This window comes from Polyergus mexicanus, unplaced genomic scaffold (genome assembly GCF_030449975.1).
Source record: "Polyergus mexicanus isolate NDT 795.1 unplaced genomic scaffold, iyPolMexi1.0 SCAF_17, whole genome shotgun sequence".
Classification (NCBI taxonomy): Eukaryota; Metazoa; Arthropoda; class Insecta; order Hymenoptera; family Formicidae; genus Polyergus; species Polyergus mexicanus.
Genome location: NW_027223337.1, coordinates 6,054,625 through 6,072,840, shown reverse-complemented (window position 1 = coordinate 6,072,840; position 18,216 = coordinate 6,054,625). Strand labels below are relative to the sequence as shown.

General features: G+C 42.2%; 1 protein-coding gene across 4 annotated transcripts in view; it reads left to right on the top strand.

The window, feature by feature from the left end:
- LOC138940511 (zinc finger CCCH domain-containing protein 13-like) overlaps window positions 1-18,216 on the top strand; it is a 69,717-nt gene that overhangs the window by 50,306 nt on the left and 1,195 nt on the right. The window contains exons 2-10 of one of the 4 annotated variants that reach the window (XM_070309495.1): window positions 9,601-9,913; window positions 11,348-11,715; window positions 12,007-13,245; window positions 13,480-13,648; window positions 13,791-13,949; window positions 14,102-15,369; window positions 15,830-16,234; window positions 16,772-16,900; window positions 17,593-17,897. In XM_070309495.1, the coding sequence (XP_070165596.1) occupies window positions 9,659-9,913; window positions 11,348-11,715; window positions 12,007-13,245; window positions 13,480-13,648; window positions 13,791-13,949; window positions 14,102-15,369; window positions 15,830-16,234; window positions 16,772-16,900; window positions 17,593-17,599 (3,999 nt within the window). In that variant the 5' untranslated portion in view covers window positions 9,601-9,658 and the 3' untranslated portion in view covers window positions 17,600-17,897. Of the gene's footprint in view, window positions 1-9,600; window positions 9,914-10,594; window positions 10,804-11,347; window positions 11,716-12,006; window positions 13,246-13,479; window positions 13,649-13,790; window positions 13,950-14,101; window positions 15,370-15,829; window positions 16,235-16,771; window positions 16,901-17,592; window positions 17,898-18,216 lie in introns of those variants that run through there. The other 3 variants (XM_070309493.1, XM_070309492.1, XM_070309491.1) reach the window with 3 other exon arrangements.

The following is an 18,216-nucleotide window of genomic DNA, read 5'->3' as shown; positions in this document are numbered from 1 at the left end:
TTAATAGAAACTATTTAATATTATAACTAAGTTGTAATATATGATTTTGTTACATTAGTTTAATTTTTTTTAAATTAACTTTGATAGAAACAAAATAGCGACAATGTTTGACTTGCTCTTAGAATATCTTCGCATTTGAATCGAGATCTTCGATTCTCAAGATCATGGATTTTTCTAAGAAGCGTGCGTATGGTGTAACCATAGCGTTAGAAAATGTGCCAGAAATGTCATTACGCCAATCGGGCTTTACGTACGAGATTTCTAATCACGCGACATCCGGCATGCGCTCAATCGTCACTCGTTCGCGGGAGAAATTCATTTCACGTACGTCCACATGGACAATAGCAATGTCTCATTGTCAGTATATCGACGGATTTTTACACGCGCCATTCATCGTCTTAATTCATGCAGACGACAATTGATGATTATAAGATGCCATAATCGACATCTTTGATATAGAAAGTTTTCGTCTAGAGAACGAGCAAGAAACGAGATAACTCAGACGAGAACCAGTCTCTCTTTCTTTGTAAACCTTCGTATACAAACTTTCCACATACTTGGATCGAATCCAGATAGATGTTGCTGTTTCGATACCGCTGGGTTATCTAAACATATACATATTTTACAAAAGCAATAATTAATTTATTATTCTTTAAATTATTATTCGATTCTAAAGAAATGTCGGGGTCGTTAAATGATTTCAAGACATTCATAGATGCGTATAGATTCGATTTTACTCTTAAAGCCCCGCTCGTGGCTGGTTCTCTTCGTCGAGGATTTGCGGACGGACGTAATCCTTGTTCGCACGCGATATCTCGGAATTTCGCGATCGAGCAATCTATTTTAATTGGCGCGCGCGCGCGCGAACGACAAGCTGATGCTCCTTCCGTGACGCTTATCGTTGGCCATTAAAACGTACAGTCGATAATTGAAGTCGTCTTCGTTCCCATTCTAAACGCATTGCTTTTAATTACCGATCACGCTTCCGGCACTCATCCATACCTCGTGATCTGTCGAGATTCGATATATAACTGTCAAGCTGTCGAACCACTTTTTTCACATTAGTTTAATAACGACAGTTTCTTTCAGTGATTTCAGGATCAATTTTTTATAGATATAATTTGATGGCAGGTACTTGTAATTTTTTATGATTCTCAACATTAGATCTTTTAACTTTATTTGTTGACATTTTACTTCTCGCGATAATAATTTTTTTTCGGTTAATTAAATAATTAAGCGAATAACATATATTTTGAAGTGACATTTTTTTTCTATCCTGAACGCATAAATTTAAATATCATTTTCATTGAAATCTTCTATAAAATGATGACTGTCATAAATTTAACGCGACCAATTAATTATTGTGATATACGAGCGTAAAGGGCCGAGTCGCACGACAGGATGTTTCATTCGAATCGAGCGTCCGATCGATCGCTGCCGCAACTTTCTACGACGCGACGGCCGTAAATGGCGGAATGCGCCTGCAGCGTTGTACCGAGGTTGCCGTTGCCCACCTACTTTCGATCTAAAGCACGTCGCACGCGTGAATTCGGCAACTTCTGTGTACCTGTATACGAAGTAAATTTCGGTCATCGAGCACTCGGGACGGGCGGAGATATCGATGGTTCCTGCGGGGTTCCACTCTCGACAAGCCCCGATGTCGGCGCTTCTCGAGGAGGACTTTCTTTTTCGCACGGGGTCCGCGACCTGAATCCGCTCGATTCTCCTCTTCTTTTTTTTTTCCCCCCTCATGCCTCCGTCTCGCTTCCTTTACCGAGTCGGATCAAACGCGGCACATCGCCGCTTCATTTCTGCGCGATTAATTAAATTTGGAGCAAGCTCGAGATTGCGATATCTTCCCCTCATCAACGTGTACGTAGATCGATAACTTTGATCGCAACGATCCAAAATTGAAATACGTAATTTAGAAAGTGATGGGTTCTTTTTGTGAAATCATATATTTAAAGGATCTTAAAATATTTATCACAAAAAAAAAAAAAAAAAACATTCTCACCTTATACATTTTATTATAAATTATTTTTAGATTCCACAAAGTATAATTTTCACGGATACGGAATGTAATAATAATGAGTTAGCTTTACATATGCATGCGAATAAAATAAAATTGATGGAAGCAGAAAAATGTTGCAAAAGACGCTAAAAACCCGCATCGTGCAATATTTTCATTCCTCCTATTTACATCACGGCATTGCAGGAGAAGAGAGAGAAAGAAAGAGAAAGCACAGGATACCGTGAGATTACGGGCGAATTACGTTAACGGGCGGAAAGGTACTTTTTCATATATCCTCGATCGTTCGCGTGCATTAAACGCGCGACGTAAATGCGCCCGGCGGGCAGCCGGAAGGATCGACGTTACCTGCGGCAGCACCTACGGCGGACAGTCACGACGTCGTCCTCGTCCCGGCTCGTGACACGTAAAGGGGCAATTACTAGAGCGCAGGATGCGTGGACACACATTTCGCATGCAAACATATGCCGCTGCCATGCGATAATTAAACGATCCCGGGAAGCGTTTCGATGGTGCGGGCGCACAGCATCGGCCGTCGTAGTTTGCGTTACGGGTCGTAGAACACGACATGACAAAGTTACGCTTAAATGATTAGTTCGGAGATACGCGACGATTCTTCGCGCGATCGCGCATTTCGGACACGTAGCGTACGCGGAACGCGTTCATCGAGGAACCGACGCGACGAGAATTCGAGGAACGTGGGGAGCATGGAAAAATCAGGTTCCTCGAATTAAAAATGCGAGACGAGGCGATAAAGCAAAATCCTCGAGTATCCTAATTTTAAAATCGAACGAGTAGAAGGAATAGAAATTAAGGAAATTTCGAAACAATAGATTTGGAAGATAGAAGAGCGGCTTCTGGGTTTCACGTGAATTTCGCCTTCTCTCGAAACTTTGCATCGAATATTTCTTTTTTTCCAATAGATTTTTTTCTCTTTCAGAATTTCGAACATTCTTTTTGATACTACACGATTTTCATTTCGAAATATACTCCTGGGAGGGGGGGGGGGGGAGCCGTAATTATCGGATGCCTTTTGCGCCTATTTGGCCGGCGCACTCCGTAATCTCGTACGCATTACGCCGGCGCACGATGATCGCGATCACGAAGGCGCGTATAAAGCACCTGCGCGCCTTATCGCCAACAGATGGTCTAACGTTACGATTCCTTATTAATTAAAGCTCCCGAGAAGTCGACGGCGCGGCATCCGCGCGCGATGCGCGCTCTTTAATGAGCTAAAGTACTGCTCGATATACACTGAGATTCAGTAGCTACGACCACGTGCGATATATTACTCTCGCGCACTTATAATTCGCTTAATAATTCGTCCTTTTTCTCTCACTCTGCATTCTCCCCCCTGTCTCTCCCTACATCTCTCTTTTCCTTCTTTTTCACATTGCTCGCAGCTTCTCGCATCTCTCTATTTCACCCCGCATTTTCTTTCTTCGTTTCTCTTTCTAACAAGGAAATCGCGAGTAAGTGAGTGAGTGAGTGAGTGAGCGAGGGAGAAAGGGAGGGAGGAAGAAGAGAGGGAACGGCATCCGAAGGATCTCAGCGTCAATTAAGCAAGAGTTGCGAGACAGGCTTAGACATATACCTACTCGCACAATCTGCATTTATCTCGACGAGAGTTACAAGAGCCGTTCGCTATCTACCGTGCCGTGGCACGTACGGCAGGGAGTACGAAAAGTCAGTCCGTAAGTTAGCCCCGTTCATCTCGTGTTTCGCGCGCCCGATCTCGTTTCCTCGCGCGCTCCGATAGAAGTCACGGAAGAGCGAATAGGGCGCGAAACTGGCTGATGCTCGCGGCGTGGAAAATTAGTCTCGCTGCACGTCGAAAGTACGCCGTTTCGTTAGCAAATGCGTTGATTTCGTCGCGATTGCGCGATTAGCGCTTTAAACTGCGACAGCGCACTGCGGCGATGCCGCAACGCAGAGATTTCTGCATCGCTGTTAATGTTAGAGGAAACGAATCGAAACGAAGAGATCTTTGCACTTTATTTCAGACGAGAACTTGAGCCAGGAATAGCGTACACGTATCGAAATATTTATATTATAATTATATATATATATATATCGGGAACCTTCAATTACATACGTCATTAACGAAAATATACAATTGTATACATATATATTTTTCTTTTATTAAAAAGAAGAAGAATTTGTGTATGAATTATATGTGTAGTATGTGCATAGATATAAAGATATTTTTTGCGAATCTGAATCCATCGATACTGTATCTTGATCTATCGAACGGCGAGGATTTCTCTTTGATACGCGATAAAAAAAATCGCTCAGCCGAATATTCTGCGTACGGGAGTTGTTTCGCGAATCTTCCCGAAACTTAGATATTTTGCGTAATTTCTGCAATCATCGGGAAACATCCTTATGGATGGTCGGATATACCGGTTTCGACGCTCGGGTCGATGGGGGTGCGCGCGCCCAGGATCAGAGGGGTCAGAGCCGAGTTCGAAAGTCGACTCGGCGCGAGGTAACGAGATTTTTCACCCGCGCCCATTGTTCGATCATTATTACCGCGATCGAGCCGCGGATCTAGCCGTGCGGCATCAGGGGACGTTGCCCGCTGATATATGGGATAGATCGGGGGTGGAGATAATATCTCCGCACGCGGGTTGTGCAGGTTGCGCGCCGCCGAGTCGCCCGGTCGTCGCGTGATAGGATTGGTAGGATTTCCACGTGGCGGTGCGCATCGTAACGTTATTACTTTCGTGCAAAATGTGAAAGTTGGAATACACGCCGTTGTGCGTCTGGCCCGGCGGATTCAGATAGCGATGGTCCTCGTGGGTACAGGACACACACGTATGCCTTTGTTTTCACCGCGCCTTCTCTCCTTCTCCTTGGAAAAATAAGCGACGTACATATACGTTTCATCATCATCACCAGCTTGTTAAATCAATACTAGTCTACGCGTGCGAAACGCACGCGAGAGCTATATTACGCGGAATTGTGTAAACGATATCGTTTGCCCCCGTCGTGAGTTTTCGCGTTACGCCTTGCAATATCATGCATCATTTTTTCCAACGCCTTTCAGAATATATGTCATCATATTTATTTATCGCGATACAAAATTTTATAATTATTATACTTTATTACAATTTAGATAATCTAGATTATTACCGGCAGTCTCTCAATATTATTCTCTAATCAGCCTATATATAGATGTTTAGAAAGGACGTGTATACGTTATGATAGCGCTCGTTGCACCTATAGAAAATTCACATAACTACACGTTGGTCCAACATCATCGATTATCCGATAGAACGTAGCATGTCGTTCAACGATACCTTGACGGCGTATTTGAAATATTTAGACCGGATTTTATTACACACGACGCACACATATATCGGGATAAGGTCTGTCGTTGTCTCGCACAGCGTAACCGGTACCGGTTGTTCCTCCCGAGCCCGAGGGCGCAACGGTTAAATTCCAGCGGGCGTTCTCTTCGTGGTGGAATATCTTCCCGCGAGATTCCCAAGCGGGGAGGAAGAGCTGGCTCCTTAACCGATTGCGGAGGGAGAAAGAGGGAGACCTGTTTGAGTGAGATCTTCCGGGAAATTGGATTGGCATTTTGTTCTTTACAAGCGTCCACCGAGGAAGCCGCCGAGGCTCTACAAGACAGAATCTTCCTGTCGGTAGACGCGATTATACAGGGTGGAACATTGGCCTCTGCGGATGATGAGGCACGTGGTTATATCACTCCGAGCGAAAAAATTTTATTTAATATTGGAACACTTGCGTCTCTTCTCTTTTGCATAAAGTCGCATTCAATTTCATCGGTTGCACGCTATAAAAAGATTTCACGCGAGATTTATTTAATCAAATTATTTGGATTATATGTTTTTACTTTATTTTCTCTTAAGTCGTTTCAGTAATTTTATTTATATCCTTTTTCTAAAATGATACTGTGTTTTATTCCGAACGAGTTCCTCAGAAAGTCGGATGCCACCCACGTGTTTAGTTGCACGCTATTTTCTAGCTAGGAAAAATTCTACCCGAGCATTAAACGTTCGTCGTCGGAAGACGAAATGCGCGGTTGTACAAAGCGAAATATTGCTATCAAGGACAGACTATAATACAGAGAGTGAGACATTGCTATTGAAAGAGGAGAGTACGCGCCCTCTCATTTCGCAACGCCAGGAATGTAATAACGACTCTTGGCTTGGTATCATTTCCGATCTAGCGAGAGCTCCCGGTCTTTACATTCGAATCCATGATTTAAATGCGGCGAATGATATTTTCGTTACAAGTGCGGAACGAGCGCGGAGCTAATCTCTAATGACAGTTCTCTTGCGAGAGAAAATTCGCGATGTATCTGTCTTCTCTCCTCTAACAAAACTGCACATAATGCATAAATTGCGTATCCGAAATCAACGAGAGAGGGAGAGAAAGAGAGAGAGAGAGAGAGAGAGAGAGAGAGAGAGAGAGAGAGAGAGAGATCGTCGACGTCGCCTTGATTCGATCCACTTCATAAATAAAATGAGCGTGAAGAAAAAAAGAAATAAAAGAAAAGAAACGAACCACCCGACTCGATCCAATCGGATTGTCGGCTTGCGCGCTCGCTCTTTCATGATTTTTGTATGGCGCGTTTGCAGCAGGAAGTGCATGATTTGTGCCGACAATTGCGACACGTGGGCGTATGTATATCGCCCGGGAATACAGCCCGGCTTCGATTCGAGTTCCTCGAAGATAGCCGGGGCTCTGTATACAGCTGCCTGCTCGCCTGCCCCTATCCTAGACGAGTGAACGAGCGAGGCGAGCTATCGCGAACGAGAGACGGCAGACGGAGAATCGTTCTTCCTATCCTTCCAAGTTCGATGACTCTCGGCGATGATCATCGCGAGGGGGCAAACGTCCTCCTCCCCTCCTGCCCCCCCGGTTCCCCGTTCTCTATACTTGGGTCCCTTCGCGCTTCGTCGCCCCCTGCGCGCCTTCTCTTCCTCCTGCCGTTGCTCTCTTCTACCTCCGTCTCCTACGTCTTTCCCCCGCGGGTACCCAACGCCCGAGTTATCATAACCGCCGCCATCCGTCATGCATCACTTGCCACTTTGTGCCCCGGAGAATCCTCTCGCCGCGGCACGACAATCGCGCGCGAAACCGCCGAAGAACCGATGACACTGATGATGCTGAGCGAACGGTGGGATATCGCCGGGTGTTATCGCGGAATTTTTCTCTCGCGCGATTGCGGCTAAAATAATCACTAAAGAAAAAAATAATAGTAATTTCTCAAGATTTTATGAAAATTGTATAATTTCTGTATATAATATAACAATGTAATTTATAATATTTACTTATATATACTTATATACATATATCAAGTTACAATTCTAAATTGCGGGTTTGAGTCAAAATTAAAGCGTCTTGATAATCATTAGTAACGTTGCATTGTTTTCATAAACGGTACAAGCTTTACACTGTGTTGTGAAATAAACATTGCCATGAAATAGGATATGCATTTTGCATTGATTTGCGCAATTAATATTGTATTACGCGCATTCATCGTTCTTCAAGGAATAAAATTGCATACGTATCAACATCGAACGACTATGAGTCGCGTGAATTTCAGAGTACATTGTCTGAGGTGAAACTGTGAGAAACACGTTCTGTGTCTTTTTTCTTTGATCTGACTACGATATCGTTTAATCTGGTCCCTGTCATTTCACCATCACGTCGCAAATGCGGAAGTGAAACGTGTCGAAGCTTTTCCATCTCAGGAAACGCAAATAGTGTAATTACGTCTGCGAATATCTAAGGGTATCTAAGGCTATCATTTGCGCTTCGTATTCCCCAGTCAACCAGTTATTTCATCTTACTGCAAACTCTGATTTCAATATTTTTTATCAAGCAAAGATATAGTAAGAGTTAGATCGTCGCCTTTTGCAGATCCGATATCGACGATATCAGAAGAATATCATCTGTCGGCGGAACGACCGTGAGTGTAATTTTACTCATTCGCCTCGCGTATTTTTTGCGAATATTAACTCGCGCGAGCAACGATTTCATCCGGTGCTTTATTTTCAATTTGATCGCGCGAGATATGAGAGAGAGAGAGAGAGAGAAAGAGAGAGAGAAAGACGCGGAAAAGCAGTTTTCCACGCGCTATCTCGCTTCGATACTCGTTAAATACAAGATGCATTAATAAAAGTCGTCTGACTCGTTTACCTCAACGATTTAGCGTCCCGCGACTTTTCTCAGGCGCTTTTCGCGCTGTCTTACTCATTCTCGGATTAGCGGTACTACCGGTCGATCGACACGGACGGGTCGCGTGTGCAGGTTGGGCACCTGCTCCTGTACCGTGGTGAATGGAAGAACTTACTTTAGAAAGACGCGTCCAGAATCCTTTCTTTCTCCGTTTCTCTCTATCTCTCCTCCTCCTCTTCTTTCCTCTCCTGTATCCCGACACGACTAACGCAAGAGGTTAAACCGCGTCTAACTGTAAGATAAAGCGGCCTGCCCAGATCGTTCGATCAACTCGCGTGCGTTTATCCTCCTCTTGTTCCATACCCCTATTTCCCCCCCGGGTCTCGTTGCAACTCTTCTCGTTCATCAATGGTCTCGCGGATCATCGTTCTTCGTCTGGCGCGAGATATTAGAAAGTTATCTTTTTCTTTTGAACGTGATTCGAAAATATAGCGCGTCACGTAAATGGACAAAAAAATTGATACTATATTTTTCATACATAACATTGATTATCTCTTTAGTCGCCCAAAGGGATCAAATAAACGAAACGCTTTCGTACAATCTATGGAGTATTTTGGGGATAATTTTTCGATAATGAGAGACCACATCATATGGTGAAATTAATCCATGAAATATGCTTTTCACGAAGAAGATATTAATTGGATACGTCACGCGTCTTTTTATCTTATCGAAGAAAATTTAAGGCAGGTCATGCAACATATTTGCAAATTGATTACACTTATTAACGTTTAATTACATCCTTAATCGTCATATGTAAAGCGAATTAGTATGCAAAAGCGTATTTTTTTACACAGGTTTAAGGGAAATTGGAACAAGTTTGCAAAGTGGTCTTCTTAATTGACTATCCGATTATCTTACAGAGTACTTAAGCTTCATACATAACATTGTATAAATATTTGCATCTACTTAGTATATTTTTTACAATATATATATTTTTCATCTTTCTGCCTGTCAATTCTGTTGATCTTAATCAAGAATTATTATTTTATTCTCATCTTTTAACATTTTTTTTTTAATTTTAATTAATTAGTTATTACTATCTATCTCTATCACATTTCTATTGAATAAATTATGTAATCTTTATGTTTTATTCAAGAATTATGATCCTAGAACATTATCTTTTTAGAATAGCTTAATTAACTTCTGTCTAGGTATATATCTTATTCGATACTATGTTATAATTTAGAAAAATATATTATAATCTGGTTCAGCTATTGTTTACATAAAAATTCTGATTCTCGAACTTATGGTATACAGGTAACTTTGCGGATCCAATTAGATGTCGCGGTATCTTTCGATATGATTCAAGCGAACATGTTGGATAATTGGCATCTTCCCTTTCTGATCTTTTCCAGATACAAGATGAATGGCGAATCGTGCTGCACTCGATAGAGACGCCAGATCGGCATAGAAATGGGCAATAGCGGTTCCCATCAATATTGTGCGTCCAATGGACCGTCGCAGCAGGTTGGCAGACGCGGGTGGACACAGTCCTTCCCTCGGGAGCTTGCGAGACATCATCCTCAACAACCGGCGGGACACAAGGTCCTGCCGGAGCCGCCCAATCAGCGGCTGCGCGCCACCAATAATGGCAGCATCATTCACAACGGGGGAACCATAAGCGGCCGCAGGCCTCCGGCCCTCACGCTTCCGCACGACCTTAATAAGGTAAGGATTCGCGGCGGCTTTTCGAGTCGCGTTGATGACGTGGCGTGCCATGCTGCTCTCGTGTGCGAGAATACGAGTCGCCGCTTAGTTCGTCGCACTTACACTTGTTGAAATTTTTCTACAAAGGCTTTCTATGTCGATTAATAATTTTCATCGTTAGCAGTAATTAGCAATAGTAACGGTAGTGCTCGCATGATAATAATGATAATAATGGCATATATTATACTTTGAAACATTATATCTGATTCTTTGTATATCACCATCTCTAGAGTTACTCTATTCGGATTAATACAGGGGCTAAATTTATTTTTGTTCGAAACATATCGTCGTGTTCGTATACCTATTCATTCATACTCTGCTTTGAGAATGAAATATCTATTATCCCATCGAAACGTCCATATGAAAAGATTTGCATGTGATGCGAATCGTTCCGATTCGGCGAGTGAAAATATTCTGAAATGGTTGAGAATTGAATGCGCGCCTAATATAATCGAATAATCATTCGGAAAGAGATGGAGAATAAAAGGAGATATTATTTTGTCTTATAAAAAGATTTGATTACAACTTTGTCAATCTATATTTTTTAATTTATATTTATTGAATTTTTTAAAGATAAAAGAAAACAGATATACATGTGGTATATAAATACATATGTTTTATATGCTTGAAATATTTATTTAGGTTGCTGTGTAAATTGCAGCCGAAAGTATACGAAAAACATGATGAATTTTCTGCTCCGAATCTTCGGCGTGAAAGTCCGCACTCCACAAAATCATCTCTGCATCCGAAAAGTTACTTTTAGTTCAATCTCCTGGTTTTGTATCTCGGACGGTCAGTCCTCCTTCTGTCTTCGAAGAAGCCTGTTTCCTTCGTTTAGAATTCTCATGCAGGTAATGCAGGCAGTCGTTCAGAATTCGTACGTGTCTTTTGGTCGGACGCCATCCGTCGCGTAACCCGGTTAAGAATATTCTACAGAATGACTTGTTGCATCGCGAATTCGCTAAATGTATCACGCGACCTTCATCAAACTCTTTGCGCGGTCACACAAAACGGTGGTTTCTCATCCGTCTACTTTGTGACGGGGAGAAGGTCTCTTCTCTATAGAGCACTTATTACGCGCATCAGAAGGATCGTGCACGCTTTGTAAATCAATAATGTTTTAAGAATAAACGCGCGTAACACTTTGCCGTCTTACCTTTATATAATATTTGATAGAAAAAGATTCTTTTAACCTATTGTGGGTATAATCAGAATTCTTTAATGAACTTTTATTATGAACGACGGACATATGAATATCGTGTCCACATTTTTCTCTCACTTTGAATGTGAGATGTGCGATTGGACCGCTGTCACTGAGAATGAAATATATAATAAAAAATGGAGTGAAAAATATGAAGAATTAAAGTTAGGATTTTGTTCTGTTTTATTTTCTAGCCAGGAATATTCCGCAGCCGCAGTACCTCGGCGTCGAATATCGGCGCCTCGCGCGGCCGCAAGCTCGAGCACCGTTGTTGTCAATATCGAAGCGAGTTAGGGTGCTGCACGGACAACGAGATGCAGGAGATCAAGAGATTTGGCAGCGAACCCGATCTGCGATACTCGCCGATGGGACAGGAGACGGTGCGTTGCAACGGGAAGCAACAGCATCAGCATGCGATGGAACACCGGCATTGCGGAAACGGACATTATCCCGAACGGGATTGCAAGGAGCGAGAGAGCCGATACAAGAACAAAAAGAAGTACAAGGCACCGGCGCCGCCATCGAACGGCATCGTCGATAGATCGTCCCCCGATTCCTATAGGTAGAATGCCAATGCATTATCAATTTATTTTTTTTTCTCGAGTAACTTTATTATTCTTCGATAACGTTAGTTTGAAATCTGATATCCTAAAATCTTTTTAGAATTAATAATATCTCGAATAATATCTCGAATTCTTTTAGAAATAATTTTTTAATTTTACAGAAAAAGGAGATACTTTCCTTCTATATTTTTTAAAATATGTATTTTTCTAGCAAGTTTAATATTACGATTTTTCTGTATTGTTCCAAAATATCGGTATCATATTTTGAAATAGAGGAATCTTGCCTACAGATATACGGAATCTGGCCAGGATCGTCAGGGTGGTTGTCGCGGCGAGGAGGAAGTTCAACCACCGCCGAGGCGATCGCGCCTCTTCAAGACGCGGGCGGAAACGAAGAGGGCGCAAGTCAACTGGCTGTCCTCATCCTCATCGTCGCAGACTCACGTCGTTGAAGAACGTTGCGAGAACAGCGGTGGCGGTGGTGGATTGGAGAACGAGCGACAGTGGCGAGGCGAGGACGGCCGTGTTATCAACAAAGAGAACAGGCTTGCCTGGCACGATCTCCGTCAGGATCGCCGGTGCCGGGACGAGCAGAGGCGTTTGCGGATCTTTGATGGCAAGAATACGCTGCAAAGAAGCATGAGTAGTCCGGAGTTCCAAGCAGAGCTAATGCAGGTAGCCAGAAAAGTTCGCAATAAGCTTCATTGTGGCGGTAAGTCCTCGTCGATAGCAGAGTCCGCGAATCTGATAAAGCGCAATAGCGACATTGATCGAGGCTTTAAAGAGTCAAAAGTCGAAGAGACGAAGAGGCCGGAAAAACGAATGGCAAAGAACGAGGAGAGTTCCCATGATAAATGCGCGATCGAGAACAGAATCGTCGAGGAGAGGCGGCTGATCGACCGCTGTAATCGATCCGAAAACAAACTCAACATGTATGAAGAACATAAAGGAAACGCCCGTGATATTGAAGGAACCAAGAACTATCTGGAGGACCGGCAGACAGAAGCCGTATCGGGTGGAAAGAAACGACTTGTCGAGAAATTGGCGACGTTTGACGAATCGTCTACGGTACACTCAAAGGATCCTCCTCGGAAAGATTCGAAGGATTGTCTGGACACAGCGAAATACTCTTCGGCGGAGAAACAACGGAGAGATCTGCTCGAGGATTATCAACGAGCAAAGAGTGTGGCTAAGAGCCGGAAGTATGAGAGCACGGCGGAGCCGGCGAGAACCAGATCGGAGAGCCCAGTGAGACCCTACGTTAGGGCGACGGATTCTCGCGGGCAGGGTTCCGGGAGGGAGAGCACGCCCGAGCGAACGAGCGAGGCCAAAGAGAAAGGAAAGGAGAGAGATTCCGATCGTAGATGGCGGAAGAGCGACGCTAGGAATACTGATGGCGCACCGGACGAGAAGAGATGGCCCTGCGAACCTGTTCCCGCGACGGTGGAGAAGAAGGACGCGAAATCCAAAGAGAAGCTCGTGAGGAAACCAGAAGTCAAGGAAGTCGTGCGCGAGAAAAATTGGCACGTGTAAGTTGCTCTTGCATCTCAGATTGATTTATCTCTCTCCCGAATCGCGGATGCGCACGTATCCGTCCAAGCTATTCTAATTATTTCTCTTATCAATGAATGTCTCGTGCGGCGCGCGATACGAATAGGTGAGCAATTAATTTTCCGATGGCGTCGATAACCGATGACTAATTAGTGCCTTTGTTTATAATTATTGCGGAGAATCTGAAATATATTTTTCAATTGTTTCTGTAGATTGTCATCACCGGAGAAATCCGCACCGAAGACTTTCTATTTCGGCATGGACGCAGCATTGTCGAATGAGTCGCGGAATTGCGTGGATCAGCATATGGAGCAGATACAGTCTAGGTTGCAAGCTAGAGAGGTCAACGGATCGATCGAATGCCATGATTATACGGATGATGTGAGTAATATTCTGTTTTATTTGTAATAATATCGATAAAATTACAAGTTTTTATAATATAATTGTTTAGTATAATTATTTATTTAAAATGAAAAGAATATAAAGAAATTTTTTTGCTGCATCGTAAATTCGCGATTATCAGGGGAAAAGCGGAATAGAGGATATTTCGTTAAAATTACGGCCCACGTTACCTAAGAAGCAGCTGGAAATTCCACGATTCTCACCATCGGCAGCATGGAGGCTATTGTCAGCATTAGAAGCACCAGGACCAAACATGAGCACGGCGAGCGAGGAAGTTCCGGTAAGTGTGCGAGGAATGTATAATAATAAATAGAGAATACCCTAGTATAACAATTGTAGCAAATAATAATTACCATGTAAATAAAATCGAAAACATCGTATAAATTGTTCGAGATATTTCTGGTTAAGGGGTTACGAAACGTTTGATGTCAGGTAATGTTTGAGGAGCGTATCGAACGTCTATCGAGGCCACCTCCGCCACTGATCGCTCTTGGCCCGCGAAGTTCGCATGATAAATCGGGCGATTCTGGTATATCCGGGGATGCTGGCGCAGTTAATGATGATTCATTAGACGTCAGCACGAATACTAATAACAATAGATTGAAAACACCGGCGACAAGACCGACGTGGACGCCGCAGCAGGATCTAGGCGAAGAATCCAGTAGTGACGCTGGCGTGGATTCGCCTCCGCCAATGCCGACCCCCGTTAAGTTTCCGCCCAGAGCACACGTGTTCTCGTTATCGTTGCCGCGCGACGACAATCGCATGTATCTATACAATCCGGATCCAAAGAGCAAGGAGGGCTCGACCTTCAACTCGCTGCAGAAGCTGAAGAGATCAGTATCGGGCGCTCTCGGGCTCGGTCCGTTGGATCTCGAGAGGAAACGTATTCGCGATGTCCTTGATGACAACTGGTTACTATCAACAAGCGCGCCGACATCGCTGCAACATACGCAGATCATGGACGCAACGCGATCTTCACCACACGGTTGGAAGCCCAGTTTTGACGACGAAGACGATGACGAGGATTTGGTGGAAGATTTGGAGGACCGCAGTGATTTTCCTATGATTATGAAGCCGCCCTCGTTCTCCTATCTGGCTTCAGGTGGCCATGTGATGTATTTGCCCGAATCAAACGGTTCTCAATATCAATCACAAGCCTTGAATTGCAGGAGCAATATGGTGATGGACAGTGAAAAGAACTTTAGTAACAATATTGAATCAAAGTATCATAAAAACGACATAGATGAATTTAGGAAATCCGACAAGAGCATGGAGAAGACGAACAAGCAGCCCAAAAATTCAGCTATTCTTAAAGACAAGCCTTTTACGAGCGATGGAAAGGTGAACAATAGATTTTCGAAATCATGTGAAAATATCTCCGAAATAAAACAACGGAGCATTTCGCCTACCGCTCAGCAAAATCTGCAGGATGACAAGGAGGTCGCGCCAGAGGTCAAGCCACCATCGAAGAACAATTCGAAGGGTCGAAGATTCACGTTCCAGAGCACTGTGCGACAGATCGAAAGGCGTAGATTGGCCGAAAAGTTATCGCGGGAGGTGGAAGCCAAGGAAAGACAAAGGAAAGGCGAGTTAGAGGCGATGCGTAAGGTGGAAGAAGAATTTCAACGGAAACGTGCCAGGGAAAAGGCCAACATTAGGCAGCAACTTCGTTTGTACAGTATGGACGAGAATATGAGGTAAATACTCGATTATATTTGCATATTTCTTTCTGAAATAGTAAATAATTATAAAATCTTTATATCTGTTAAACGCCAAAAAATCTATATATTGATTTTTTTTTTTTTTTTTTTTTTATCAAGAAAACTTTTCCACATATACCTTCTATATACATATGTTTAAAATGTTATTATTGAATAACAAACAATAAATATGAAGAAGAAGATTGAATAATTTATGAATATTCACATCATCTTAATATACAATATGTCTTTAATTTTTTTTGTTTTTGTTTTTATTTTTTAATATATATTTTGGAAATATATATTAATATTTTAATATATGCTTTGGAAATTGTTTAAAAATATAGATATAATTCTTTTAATCATTTATATGTATATAATGATTCTTTGCTGATTTTAATTTTGAAAATTGCGAACTGCTTGCTATTGCTTAACAAAGTGCTCGAATTATGGGTAGTTTGCCCACTATGTGGGACAGCTCGCAATTATCTCGCGCGGACCCGGACGGCGCGCCGTCATCGTCTGCGTCATCGCCGACATCAGTCCCCCCGACGAAGTTGGCGACCATGCGGAAGAGCAGTGTCAGCAGCGACGAGTATCTGCGTAAGAGAACGTCCAGCGCGGATTCCAGACAACAACAGCAAGATCATCAACAACAGCCGAGAGAATACAAGGATTACCGGCCAAAGTATTATGACTGGACGCCCACTGAATCGTCATCGCATCTGGAGTACAAGCAAACAACTGTGCATCCCAAGGTGATCTGCGACATTCCCAAGAGCTCGGCCGTCTTCGTGGATACGCACACGACCACTAATAAAACCGCAAATCTCAACTCTACGCCCAGGTCAGACAATTACAGGTAATTATAACAATAAAATTTGTGTTTTTTTTTTAAATAATAACATTAATCTTTTTGAGATAATATTTTCGAGCTTCAGAATCAAAGTTAAATTTCTATATGTGATTCTTTTAGAGTAAGTTTTCTCCAGAAGATCAGTTTTTTTTTTCCCAAGAAAATATGCGCGCGTGCGCGCGCACACACACGTATACATATACATATACATATATAACTATGTCTGTTAAAAGTAATTTATTTTATTTCTATTTGTATTTATTTTTTACATGAGTGATATACCATACGATGTTTAATCAAAAGAAAATGAGAAGCGAATGCAGTGTTTTGATACATAGGCTAAAGGGTTAAGAAGAGTAAAGGTCTTCTGCAATATGCAATACGTATATAAAAGAGAAGAGTCTGTCATTCCGAAGAGTCTCTATGAATTCACTTTCACTCACGTGCTCGCGGCCATGTCAGACCGCTGCCCGTATACAACAGTTCGCGATTGCGAGACGAAACCGCTAATGGCGAATAATTCTCTAACATGTTACCTAACAGGAAAGATTTTGCTCATGGGGCCGTGGCGGCGAGATCTTCCTTAGCGAGCAGCGACAGCGAACTATCGCAACCGAACACGAGACCGCATTCCAGACAAACCGGCGGCAAGAGTAAACCCCTTCGATCTAGGTATGTTCGATATAATTTGGCCCCTTTGACTTCCGCTTGAGATAACGATCCTTCTTTTTGAGAATGTTTCCCGAAATAATAGTATTGTCGACGGATGCATAATATCTGAAAGGGAGATTTTGAGTAGAGACTCGAATGATTTATGATTTCTGGTACATTTCTTATACTGAAATGAGCGCGAGCAATATGCAATTCTCTTTTTCCAATCTATTAAATAAAAATCGAATGTCACAAAAATGACATTTTTTCTTATAGTTGTTCTCAAAATTTTCCTCTTTTAAAGTAAAAAATATTGAAATTATTTAGTTTAAAATTTTATTTAGTTTATATATATACTTTTTGTTTTTATTATTTTTCTCTCGGAAACCTAGAAAAGTATGAACAATTTAAATTTACTCCTGCATCTTTTTTTTTCGATTTAAAATCTGAAATCTATTTTCTGTATACTTGCTTCAGTATACCTAGAACTCATAATGTAAGCCATAGTTTGTTACCTCGACATTACAGTCGATATTTGATGCGACAGCTTCTTCTGCAAATTTGTTTTTGTTGCAAGTTAATAAATATGAGTATTAATGTTCGCTATAGAAACGTAGTAGTAATCAAATCTACTAATCGCACTCGTAGATAAGAACTCGCGCGTACTGTGCGATTACTAATTCTTGGCTTTCTGATTTTTTTATCCTGCACAGGTTTTAAGGTGGTCGTAAAGTAAGTAGTCTTAACACCTCTAGTCATTTAACAACGCTTCATTAAACCAAGCCAAGCAAATACGATCGCGCTTCTAACTACGTATTGGGCGAGGATTATAGGTGGCGAGTATCGTGCGATAAATCAACGCATCTCACAATAGTCGAATGCGTTACGTTACGTCTAAAAGAAAGTCGCACGCCGCGATATTGCGTCTTGGTTTATTTTCCGATGCGTTGAACGCCAGCAAACGTCCTCCACTCTTATGACCGCGTGCATCTATATATACAATATATATATATATATATATATAAGGACTATGCTAATATTTTACTAGATCCACTCGCAGAGAATAGGTGTTTGCCGTGGCGTTCAGCGCGTTGACAAATACAGCAGAGGCGTCACACGTGTTGAACCGATCGCAAAATATTGATTCTCTACAGACGAAAGTGGTTTTCTTTCGAAAAATAGAATGTTGACATTATTAAAATATTAATTTTCGGTGAAAACTGATACTCGTCTTATTATCAATGATTTTTGATAGTTGTAAAAAATTACATAATATTTTTTAAATTTATATAAGAAAGTTTTTTTACAAATATATAAGAGAACATACACACACACAC